The 12,970-nt window shown below is 40.0% G+C and overlaps 1 protein-coding gene across 1 annotated transcript in view; it reads left to right on the top strand.

The window, feature by feature from the left end:
• The window catches only part of SPHKAP (SPHK1 interactor, AKAP domain containing), a 72,473-nt gene that overhangs the window by 47,702 nt on the left and 11,801 nt on the right, over positions 1-12,970 (top strand). Inside the window, exons 4-7 of the mRNA XM_054207491.1 lie at positions 1,462-1,521; positions 4,794-4,928; positions 7,914-8,169; positions 8,454-12,186. Of these exons, the coding sequence (XP_054063466.1) occupies positions 1,462-1,521; positions 4,794-4,928; positions 7,914-8,169; positions 8,454-12,186 (4,184 nt within the window). The remainder of the gene's footprint in view (positions 1-1,461; positions 1,522-4,793; positions 4,929-7,913; positions 8,170-8,453; positions 12,187-12,970) is intronic.

The following is a 12,970-nucleotide window of genomic DNA, read 5'->3' as shown; positions in this document are numbered from 1 at the left end:
TGTTGACATTGTCAGGCAGAGAAATATTTTTCGTAAAATCATAAAAATGTTGGATAATATCTTTGTAAGTTCATATAAAGATGCCATTAAACTATTTAAAAGGGCAGAAAGCTTTCTTTTTAAGTGGTTTTTTTTTTGGTTTACAATGGGAGGTCTGGCTGGATCTTTCCATCTGCTGTGCTGGCTGTTACTGCAGATGGTCATAATCTGTACATATGGTACGTGCATATATAAACTGAAATCAGTGTTGTCTTGGGGTAAAAGCAGGCACACAACAGGAGCTCAGATGCCTAAAACAAGAATATTGGTGAAGGGGATAATTTAGGGCATTTTATTTTTCTAGGAGAAATTTCCACACAATTAGGGAAAGAAATATTTACTGTTTTCTGGAAAAGGGGGGGAAAAAAAAAATCACTCAGCTTTTAGAAGGTAAATTCTGGATCTGCAATTTATTTGGATTTAGATGCTGGCTTCAGCTCAGCTCTGAATCTGTGCCAGGTTTTGGTTTAAATCAAGACAACACCAAAATCTCACAAACATCTCTCTAAAGAGATAGCTGCAGCGCTCAGAAGTAAGACAGCCAGCCTAGCATTGGAGTGCCTGCTTCTGACTTGGAAATAAAGCTGGAGGAGGGATTTTCTTATTTCTGAAAATTAGAAAATGGTCTTCCAGACATGGAAAAAAAATAAAAGTCTTCAGACATGAAACGGTCTTTAGATCTGAAGTTTCTATTTAAGTCAATTTCACTACCATTAAATAGTTGCTGAGACTCATAATGATCAAAGAAGGGGCAAAAGACCTTGCCATTAAAAGTAGTACTTTCCAGTGAATCACATGTAAACTTACTAAATAGTAAGTTCTGTCACTTATTGTAATGCCCAGTTAGCACTGCTGAAAATGTCTGCTTGTATATTGATTCATGAACCGAGGTTAAAAAAAGACAAAATTTTTCCATAAAGTCTTAAACTTCTACTTAGGAAGTTTGGCAAGTTAGAAAAAATACTACAATATTTATGTGATGTGGAGAAAACTAAAAGCAGCCCACAATTTGTGCACATATCAGTACTTGCACTTATTTAGCAACAAGCGCCCGAAAAGAAGAAATCATTGGAAAAGCAAGACGTGTTTATCTGATATACAATCAAATGCATTTTTAACATTTCCTCTATGTTTTCTAATATCCTCTGTATTACAGTTTATTGGCAACATTTGCCCATTCATCAGGCAAGCTAGTTGTAAGAGCAGATAAGTCCTGACTCTTCCCTTTTTTCCTCTTTTCTTTATATCTACTCTGCTATTCTCTTTGCTAACCTTTCAACCTCTCTTGTACTAGGAAAATGCTTCACATATTCACATATTCAGCTACAAGTCTAGGAAAGGAACAAATAGTGACTTTTAAGGGGTTGCTGCCATTCTAATATGACTTTGTAAGCTACTGTTTCTTTTTCTCTCTTACTACAGGTTTGTTTTGTGAATTTAGATGCAAACAGAGATGACTGCAGTGACGAGCAAGTGAAACAGGTAACAGTTTAGTTCTTAATAAGATGCACAGTGGGTCTAGTCAGGTACACCAGGACTCTCCAATACAAACCCAGATCAAAATTCTATGGAGAAATCAAAGCCAGCCCTAGATTTTTAACCCTTACAGAGAGCAACGCATCAGGGATCCGAAATTATCTCAACACCAGGACATATTTTATAGCTTTTCTTACTCCCGTCCTAGAAATATATAACAAATTGTTGCAGCCTGTGAATTCACAGCAGTTGTCATGCAGTGGACTTGCTCAGCCTTGGTTTTATCAGAGAAATGAACTTGGATATGTCATACATTCCATTTTTTAATTTAACAAAAGTAATTTCTGATGTCTCTCTCTCCTGCTTTCAAAAAGCCTTTGAGAATCTTCTATTCATTTCAGTCTTGTTCAGCTGACCAATCTTACTCAGTCAAACTCCAGATAGTTTGATTATGTGGTCTTGAGGAAGGGTCTAAATAAAACAGAACTGAAGGTGTGTTTTACCTGTTTAACTAAAGGTTTGGAGGGTAGAAAAGAAGGATTAAAAAAAAAAAAAAAGAAAGAAAGAAAGAAAAGCTTGGTTATTTTACAAACACTAAGACAAACTACATCATGAAATGCTATTTAAAATACATACCATACCAAAAACCCCTCAAATATGAGGAAGTTACATTTTAAAGATATGGCCTAGTGTCAGTTTTGAGTTTACATCTTCCTTTATCAGTTTATTTTCATCATCCTGGCTTGGTGCCTATCATCAACACAGCAATATAGCAGCAATATCTGGTAAGTGAACAAAGGTAGGATCTACTGACAATACCCAGGGAGTTCCCTCAGAAAAATACTACAGTTAGCTTGCTGAAACCACTTTTAGCTCATGGGAGGACAATGAATGCTGGGACCTTGTTGCCTCCTGCAAGTCATTCATTAGCAGGAGCTGTTTTTCTATGCTGTTTTCTGCACCCTGGATCTGTGAAAATTCAGATGTCAAAAATAACTACGTCTTCTTGCAGCAAAATGGTTTTTCTGTTGAATCAGCATGTTAACTGTGCAGAACAGCTTGAGAGGCTTAACTTACTGAATCCACAGAAGCACTGGTTGTTTTCTAATAAGCAATGGTTTCATTGTTGTTTACAGTATTTATTAAGGAACAAAAGCTATAGCAAGTCATGAGGAAATACCAAAAGTTTCTCCCTCAGTCTTAGAACTTTATGTCTGTAGAAGCCAACTTAAATTAGCTTCATGCAGCTCCCCTTTACAATGCCCGGAGATGAGATTACTCCCTCACAAGCACAAATCACCTTTTGAAAGCAGCTGCCTGATTTTGGCCTATCGGCCCTACGGCAGTGGTGCATTCACCACCCATGCGCTTCGCGTAGCCCCGAGCTCTCCCTCTGCAGCAGGGCCCCGTCAGCTCCCCAGAGGGCTGCACCCCGACATGCCCACAGCCGGCTCTCCCCGCCTGGCACACGGAGGGACCCTATCGGAGAGACTGCCACGTTTGGCAGCATTTTAGAAAGGCAGTTTCTGGTGCAAAGTCAATATATTTATTAGCCATGACTGCAAGATGATATTTTTCATTTACTTTTCAGCATAGGTAATAAAAATTCACTGCTAGCACAGGCACTGTGTATTCTTTGCTAAGAGGAAACTAGCTCATCACAATTTTTGTGTATAATATGCAGTTTGTGTAAATTAGCTTTGAGCTGGGTGGATTTTTACACAACACACTGGTGTGGTGAAAGCATTTCATAGAAGAATTTTAAAGATGCTAGCATAGCTGTTGTTCAGATGAAATATATAGCTATTTACTAATAGGTACTGTTAGGATTTTGCATTACCCTTTGAACCTTGGAATGGGTTAAATTAGGTTTTTGGGGTGTAAAAGAACCATCTTTCCAGACTTTTCCTTTTTTATTCCGAACAAAAGGTAAGGAACTGAAGTAAAAGATATACAAAATGCCATGGTTTCCTACCTAAGAAATCAGATAAAACGTGGCAGTTTAGGCAGTAGAAAAATAGAGATATGTAGAAAAATGTGTGTGATAACAGAAAGGTTATAATTTGAAAAAAGAAAAGGATGAGAACTTTTTTGTACTATACTGAAATGTCAAATTGAATCGAAGCACTGAATTTAGTTATGTCAAATATAAATACTTAGCTTCATCTGAAGATCAGTCTACTGAAAAGTGAATTGTTCCCCAAAATTGAATTAGATTTGCTAAGCCAGAAAGTTTTATTATATCTAATTGACTCTGAGGAAAAATAACAGTACTGCAAGCTTATTATTTTGAAGACGACAAGGAAAAAGCAAAGTATCATTGAATTGCAGAGTAACTAAAGCATACAGCTGGGTGCCCAAGATCTGCATTCCTTTAATGGCTTTGCCATTTGATGGGCTGTTTCAGTGCATAAAATGGAGGTGGATTTACTCCCTCTGTAAGGGATCGTCCTTGATTCCCTGTTCATAAAGCAAGAACACTGAGATCCTTGGCCGAAAAGAACTGCAAGCGCTCTTAGAGTAGGTATCATCCTTTTGGTCTGGCCTTTGTACACAAACGAGCACAGACGTCCCTGCACACCACTGGGGACTCCTAGCAGCATCGCCATACAGATCTCCTACGTTACATAGCGTCGTTGATGTTGTGACTATTACCACTTTTGGCTCTAGCAAATACATAATAGGTAGAAAATGATCATATCAGTACAAATGAAAGGTCATGAAGGTGTCCAGTGGAACAGCAACAAAACGTGTATTTAATCTGTGTATTAAATACTTTCGCTATTCCAGGATTAGCATTACATCAACTTGATCAGCAATTTCCAGCTATCTTTCCCTTTGGTTTCTTGCTTACCATATGCCTGGAGGAAAACTAGAAGATCTGCCCTATTTTCATTACCATACTTACTGAGTCTTTTCTGTTTTAGACAATAGCAGACACAGTGTTCTCCGCCTCAGGAACTCACTCCTAATATGAAGGCCAAGCTCTTAGATGCACAAATACAATCTAGCTGTTTAGCACGTGGCAACGTAAGGGATGACAGATTGTCCTGCTGGACAGTTGCGCAGAGGTTTATACTGCCACTGTTGCCTTGCCTGGTGGCTCAAAAGAAAGAATGTGCATTTTAATGCTGCCAGTTCTATTTTTAAATAGACTCAAAGCAATAAGTTCAAGCAAGATTTCTAAATGGATGCCTGTAAGTGGTATTTCATTTTGGTATTTATGAATATAACTGTGCAACACAGACTTCATTACGAGAGTAAAATCTATCTTTCAGAGATTGATCAGCGTCTCTCCAAATCTCCCCAAACTCATCAGTTCGATGAACGTACAGCCACCAAAGGAAAATGAAATAGTCCTGCTGAGTGGATTAGCATCAGGAAACCTTCAGGCCGATTATGAAGTTCCCCAGGTAGGAATCAAACTTATCTTTAAAATCACATCACACCTGTGTAGGATGGAATTTGGAAAATGGGAAAAAGGGAGCTGAAAGCAAAGATCTTGCACCAGTTTAAGAGATGAGTGGGAGTTTGCAAACAAAAAATAAGTCTGTCCAACAGAACACAGGGGGAGGAGGTGACACAAAGATAGGAGAGAAATCCTGCTATTCCCTCTAGATCCCATGGATGTCTGGGTTGCAGCTGATAATGCTTTAAGCCATATTAGCAGTTGGTCCTTCAGGGAAGGCAGGCATTGGTGGCAGAGATGATTCATAAGCCCAGCTTTCAAGAGTACCAGGAGTCAGAAGGGCAGCACAGGGTGGGGGAAAGGAAAGATGTAACACTTTTTTGTGCACATGGCTAGATCGGGGCACAGCTCCTACAGATTCCCTTTCAAGTGAAGTCTTGCTACTTCCCACTTGTGTTCCAAATCCATCTTCTCCCACGCATGCACCTTGGAAAAGAGCCGACAATAGGCCTTGAAGATCCTAGAGGCTACAGTAAGCCTGAATGTGACAATGGAAAATATCAAGCAACATTAACCATATCAGAGCTAATACCTCATTTAGCTTGTGTCAGCTTAAAAAGTAATTAATACATTAATTAAAACTTAACATTTAAAGAAGCTAAAGGCAAAGTTCTCATGGTAACTCCTTCACTCCCATTATTGCCAATGGAACATTCCCTATCTGTGATCTGGAGGCCAAGAATTCCTCCTACCAGCACCACATAGAGAAAGGAAACAATTGCTAACATTTGCTTAAAGGCATTTTAACACAGAAGTTCCAGAAGCTTAACTCCTTATTGTAATAAAAATGTTTTTCTTCCTTTCCATTTTTATCATACTGTATGCCCGTTCATGTCTGCATAAAAAAAAAATACTGCAGTATTTTTCAGCCCGATTCTGATCTCATTTGGCCAAGCGTGAATTGGGAACAACTTCATTAAAACTGTAGAGTTATCCTGGAGTACAAAACTGTCTCAGCAAGCTTAAAACATGAACAGGTATCTCCTGTTTTATCTGCTGCAGAAAAACAAAGCAGAAAACTTTCTTTCACTGAAATTAACTTGCATACAAAAGTCTTCATGAAGCAGGCGTTTGAACAGCTGTATTGCAAAGATCCTTGAATTTTACATTACACCAACAAGCTGATTTTTAAATAAAGAAATGCCTGGTTATTGAGCTTTCTTGACACTTACGACTAATGGCTGAATTTAGAAAGATTTAAAAAAAAAAAAAAAAAAAAAAAAAGAGCATAAGCCTGTGGTAGGAGCAGCGGAGCTCCAAACCCCCCTTCCCTAGGGGGAAGCTGCTGCAATACACACTAGGCTGTTTTGAGGCCCAAACAAGAGGACTCACGTACCCAAGTCCCCCCCATCTCCGACAGACTGCAGCCACTGAGACTGGCAGCCTTCCCAGAGAGAGCAGGCAGGAGACAAACAGGAACTAACCTCAATTTCTGTCTTGTAAGACAAGTAAAGCTTTGCATTAAGACTGGGTGAGATTTATTGGACAGATAAGCACGTGCTACGTTTATCCTTACATTTGTTTGGCTTTCCAGAGAATTTCATTTGTAAGGAGACTCACATAGTTTTCATACAAGGATTTTCTGCTCCCCCTCGGCCTTTTTCACAAGTACAACCCTGCAAACTCTGGACTGGAGAAACAGCAGGGGAACGTTTGATCTAAGGCTGCATCTGTTTTTAATAACATTTTTCACCATACGGTGTATCCTCAAGTCTGATTCAGCAACAATTTCTTAGCAGCTAGTTAAAAAAATAAAAAATAATCTATCTTTTCTGTTTTAACACACTAATTTATTTGGTTTTCTGTTCAGACATGTTTTTAGGTGGAAAGGAAGTGGAGGCTAATAAAACATGCAATTCCAATATAATACTCATCCCACTCCCTTTATTACTAGATATTTGCTTTACATTCACACTCAAAGACAAAAGATCTAGGATGCAATTACATTGTGCTAGATACCGTGCAAATGCACGGGGGGTCCGAGGCACCTTTTGCACAGCTTAAAATATACCATTTTTTGGGTTCCACTCAAGCTGCCTCCTTCCTGGACCTGGAGTTAAAGCACAAGATCACAAGCTGCAAAAGCTTAGCTTTTCTTCAGAGGACATCCACACCACAAACGTAGTCCCATGCAGAGATAGCAACTTAGCTCTGTGGTTGTATAAATATCCAACAGTTTTAATACCAATAAAATGAGGGTAACAAGAGTTCTTTTCTCTCAGTTTCTCTCCAACTTTCAACTTAATTGTACAGCTTCTCTGGGTAAGGCAGTTTTATATAAAGGCTCAGCACAGAGCACAGTGGAGCCCCATTTCCAGTTGGAGGTTATACTGGTCTGAAATAATGGGGCTTTGGGCAAATAAGGAATGAGAGAAAGAAGAGCAAAGAAACAAAACAAAATGCTGTTTTAAAACAGCCTGTAGGAACACCTAAAGGTGACTTGCTCTTAACAATCTCGCCAGCCACTATTTACAGGGCTGCCTTCAAATGAGCGTTGCAACAGATATTATCCTGACAAGGAATTCATGCCCACAAACAATTCCCTCAAGAGACAGGTAATACCGGGTGCTTTGAGGCCATTAATAACAGTATGTCAGATGGCTAACTCTGACACAGATAAAAGCATGTAGGTCTCTGTCATTAAAACAAGAAGTTGATTGAAAACAAACAACTTAGTAATTTCAACAAAATACAGATGCCCCTGTGGCATAGTTGGGTTCGCTACTAAAATGCTTGTATAACAAAAGCCGTCAGTCCAAGCAGTCCTATTTTGGCACATATGTACCTGCACACTGTATTACAAACATCTAAATGAAAACTGTATTGCATCTTTGCAACAGAGCATACCTGAGAGATTTATAGAGAAGGAAACTTAAAGTAAGTTTTATTTTTTGATTAAATAACTATTTGAGATTCTTTTCCCCTCTAGTGTCCTTGGCTGGCAGATGTCTGCTTGGTTCAGTGTGCGAGGGGGGACAGGAAAAACAGCGCAAGCTGCATCATTTTTGAAATAAACAAGTTTCTGATTGGACTTGAGCTTGTTCAGGAGAAACAGCTGCAGCTAGAAGCTCATGTCTTAAAGCCCGAGGATGACACAAACTGCTCAGTGTCCTCAATAGAAGAAGATTTCCTCACAGCATCTGAGCACCTCGAGGATGACAACGAGGGTGATGAATATAAAACTGGTAAAAGCAACGGGACTGAGCATAATTCTGCTATTGTTCATACTGCAAAACAGCCATGGCAATGCTCACAGAAATTGCACTTGATGTCAATTCATGCATATATTTATTTGTAATTTAGAAAATGGACAGCCATTCATATTTTTAAATTGTTGTTCAAAGTCAAGGATACAAGGCTGTGCAGTAGTTTTACAGAGCGGTAAAGTGTTACACAGATATGCAGCCATTTTCTTTTTAAACTTACAGGGTACTGTGCAAAAACTAATTTCTTATTTTTCTTTTAATAGGTCATGAAAAAATAAGCGTTTCTGAAGCATCTTCAGATGTCAAAAAAAATAAAGGAAAGGGATCTGAAAATCTCCACTACAGAAAAGCCAGGTTGCCATTAATTCCTGAAGGGAACTGCGTTAGTAAAGATAATGCAGCTACTAGACTCTCTGAATCTGTGAATATTGTGTCTGAAGATGGCATCTCACAACCTGAAGATAAGTCAGACCAGGAAATACCGTGGCAGAAGGAATTAGCTGGAAAAGCTACTTCATCTTTTAGTACCACCAATTTGATTAGTGAGGTTGGAAATTCCTGCTCAGCACGTGTGTTAGAAGATGTATCTTTAACCAAAATGGCTAACGGGGAGCTGAGGCCTCTGCATGACCCAACAGCAAAGCACGACAGTCAGACAGATGGAGAGGACTGCGCAGGTATCGGGAAAATGGATCCTCCCTCTCAAGATGAGCAGGTGACTACAGGTCAATATGCCACAAATTTAGCAGAAACTGTTCTGCAAGATGCGTTCATTAGACTGTCACAGTCTCAACCCACTTTCAGTGAGGAGGCTGCAGTCAGCATCTCCGTAGGAAGCTCCTGTAAGTCAGAAGATGTATCTGTTTCCCGATCGTGGAATGAACTTCCAAAGATCGTCATAGTGCAAAGTCCAGACAGTTCTGAGAATGTATCTGACTGGCCCGGGTCTGCCTTCCCCAACCTGTGCCACTGGACTGAATCAGAAAGTTCTGCTGAAGTTTCAGATTACTTTGAGGAAGAATATTCAAATGGACATGGCCAGAGCGCACTGGAAGTGGCTCTGGCTTGTGCAGCCACTGTTATTGGAACCATTTCCAGTCCCCAGGCTGCAGAAAAATTCAAAAGGGATCAAGAAGCCACAGACTCTAAAAGCGGAGGGGTTGATAATGAAGAGCTACCCACAGTATCTTCACAGCTACTTGATGACTGCGCTGGCACAGAATATTCATTTCCATCTGCGCTGTGTGGCATGACTCAAGTAGCAAGTGCTGTAGCTGTCTGCGGTCTGGGGGAAACGAAGGAAGAGAAGTACCCCGCAACTTCGAGTGGACTTCTGTCTGCTGCTCAGACTTCTGCAGCCATTACCCTTCATTGTAGCATAGCTATAGGAAGTAGCATGGAGAAGCTAAATGACAGCATTGCAGAGGCACTTCTCAAAGAGACATCAATAATTTTGACAAAACCCAACACATACAAAAATGTAGGGCATTTTATGGAATCCATAAATGGAAAAATTATTGAAACAGCAGCAAGGCCACGGATTCCACACACTGATGAAGCAATCAGGGATGAGCTTGCACAAAACTTATCCAACATTATTCTACGACATTCTATTGAAGAGGTTAGGAAGAAGAAACAGCTACACCCCCGTTCAGAAAACGGCTCAAGCACACAAGATATTTTCATGGAGACTGCAAACAAGTTGCTTTTTAACGTAATATATTTCACTTGCAAGAAGATGAATGACATAAGACAAGTTGAAGAGTGTTCTCCTCTCTTTTCCGAAGTCACAAAAGCAGAGAAAGTAACAAGAGCAGAAGGATGGTCAACACAAGCAATTACACACGGAACTTCACCCAGCTCCCTTGATCACTCTGCTGTTAAGCCATTTGGTACATCCTACAGCACAAGCACTAGCAAAGATCTTGGAAACATCACAAACACTAGTAAAAGTAATATGAAAGAGGTAAATAGCAAGGAAGGTGCCACACTGAATTCAGAACCAACAAGTAGGCATAACGCACTTGTTGCGAAAACTTCTCCCAAGAAAAGATACCTGAAAAGAACCACGCGAGACTGTTACAAATCCCCAAATCAGAGTAACAATCATCAGAAGAAGAAAGACTACAGATCATTTTCAGACAGAGAAAATACCTTTGCAAACAACGAATGCAGGCATGGTGTTCAAGAGCAGCTGTCTTCCAGTGCCACCATGAATGCAGAAAACCAGGCCAAGCATAAGTGTGATGCCGTGCTAAATAACGACGTTCAGGTTAGCTTGTCTTTATTAGGAAACCATGTCTTGCTTCCTTCTCAGCCTGTGCTACAGGTGAAACATTCAAGGGACAAATACTGTATAACGGATTTTGCAGAAGAATTGGCAGAAACAGTTGTCTCTATGGCAACAGAAATAGCTGCCATTTGTCTTGAAAATTCAAATGGAAAGCAACCATGGTTCTGTGCATGGAAGAGAGGCAATGAGTATCTGGTGACCCAGAGTTTATCATGCAGAACCATGAAAAGGAAGAAGGAAACCCACACTAATGGTTCAGTTGTTCGGAAGCACAGGGCACCTAGACTCAGTGAGATCAAAAGAAAAACAGATGAGCACCCTGAGCTAAAGGAAAGATTGATGAATCGAGTAGTAGATGAATCTATAAACCTTGAGGACACGCCAGATTCAGTCAATATCTTTGCAAATGAAGTGGCTGCCAAAATCATGAACCTCACCGAACTCTCCATGGTTGACAGCCTCTGGCAAGGTCCAAACCACCCCAGGAACAGGCTGCACTGTGACAGATGGAGCCGAGCCAAGGCCTCAAGCTGTGAGAGCATACCGGAGGAGGACTTGGATTCCAAAGCCTCTTTCAATACCCTCGGCCTAATAAACGCCTTTGGTCAGTCTGTAAGCCAGACAAGTTCTGTCTCAAAGCAGTCTAGCTGTGAAAGCATTACAGATGAATTTTCAAGATTTATGGTGAACCAGATGGAAAACGAAGGAAGAGGTTTTGATTTGTTACTTGATTACTATGCAGGAAAAAATGCAAACAACATCTTAACTTCTGCTTTACAACAGGTAGCCAAGAAAAATGGTCATCTTAATGTAAGGCCAAGTTGCCCATCCAAACAGTCCAGTACAGAAAGCATAACAGAAGAATTTTATAGGTATATGTTAAGAGAAATAGAAAAAGAAAATAAAGATAATGCATCTTCTCCTCGGAATTCAAAGGACTGGTGCGGCAGTTTGCTATCACCCACCCTACGATCACCTTTTTGCTTTAGGCAGTCGTCAGTGCCTGACAGCAGATTATCAGGCTCTAGGCTAACAGTTAACGTCCCAGTTAAGGCAAATTCATTAGATGGATTTGCCCACCATCACCAAGATTCCTTAAGTGTACAGCCAGTCAGTACTGTGGCTTCAGGTCTTTGCAAGTCTGACTCATGCCTGTACCAAAGATGCAAGACCGACCAGATAACAGATATGTTGATTCACGAGACGTGGGCAAGTTCTATTGAGTCTCTAATGCGCAAGAACAAGATCATAGCAGGTGAGGCAGAGGCTGAAGAGGCAGACCAGTTTCACAGTGATTCCCCACCACATGTGGAACAATATGCAAACAGACTGGCTGCAAATATCGTTGAAAGTGGTAAAAATTCGATTGTTGTCCAGCAGGATTCCTTTGATTATACAAGCCGAGAACACATGCTGGAAAGCAAACATCCCCAAAGCACAACTCCGATTCAATCAAAACCCAAAAGCGATGGAGTAAATTTGAATGAGAAAAAAGAGCATATGAAGAGCCCTGGATGCCTCCCTGCAGGTCAGCACAGGGAAGTGCCTTTAATTCAGATAGAAACCGATCAACGAGATGAGCCAGATAAAGACACAGAGTCCTTAACTTCATGGGGCCCTTCTGGAAAGGAGCATCAAGGCAAAGAAAAGCCTCCAGAAGCTTTTGATGGGAAACATGCAGTTTCCAGTTCCCTACTAAATAGGTAAGTGACAAAACAGCAAATCAGTGTATTGCTTTGATCTTTGTTTTTACTTCCCAGTAAAAATTATTTTGATAAAGGAAGCAGGTAAGAAGAAAAGTACTTTTAGAGAAATAAACAAGCTAACTTCTGACTACAGGTTTCTAAAGGCATAAAATCACCCAATCATACATTACAGTGATGATTTCTGGAGCAAACTTACACTGAATATGACAATACGATGGTTCTGACACTCAAATCTAATACTGCACAGACAAGTGAATTTTTCATTTACAGATATTTAAGTTTTCCACAGTCAAGACAGGAAAGATGGACAAAGTTTGATTTAACATTGACTGATACCTCAATTTAAAACAATAAATAAAAATCAGTGTTAGCATACAACAGAAGATAGCAGAATTTGACCTGTAGTTCTCTGCTACGATTGTTCATATAACTAATGCTTTGTGTACTTGGAAACAAGACTAAACTTTTGAGAGCTTGAAGTTCAGCTTTGTGTATACAGTCTGGAGCTACAAGGAAAAATTTCTTTATGGAGGAAATAAAATAGTAATTAAAAGCACCTCTCACCTCCTTTGGTTCAAGATTTCTCTGTTGGAATTTAGATAGAGAAAAGAATAACATTTCATGGAGTTTATACCACAGTTTACCACCCTCTCCTTATAGCTGTACTCCTTTTGTTGAGAAATCTGCAACTTGCTTTGTTTAAGGCAAAGGGTAAGCCCTGCAGTACTAGAGTGCAGCACAAACATAGAGGATGCTATGAGGTTAAAAGCAAGGTTCTCTC

The sequence above is a fragment of the Rissa tridactyla genome, chromosome 6 (assembly GCF_028500815.1).
Source record: "Rissa tridactyla isolate bRisTri1 chromosome 6, bRisTri1.patW.cur.20221130, whole genome shotgun sequence".
In the NCBI taxonomy this organism is placed as follows: Eukaryota; Metazoa; Chordata; class Aves; order Charadriiformes; family Laridae; genus Rissa; species Rissa tridactyla.
The sequence above is the reverse complement of the archived record's forward strand: the minus strand, read 5'-3'. Positions and strand labels throughout refer to the sequence as shown.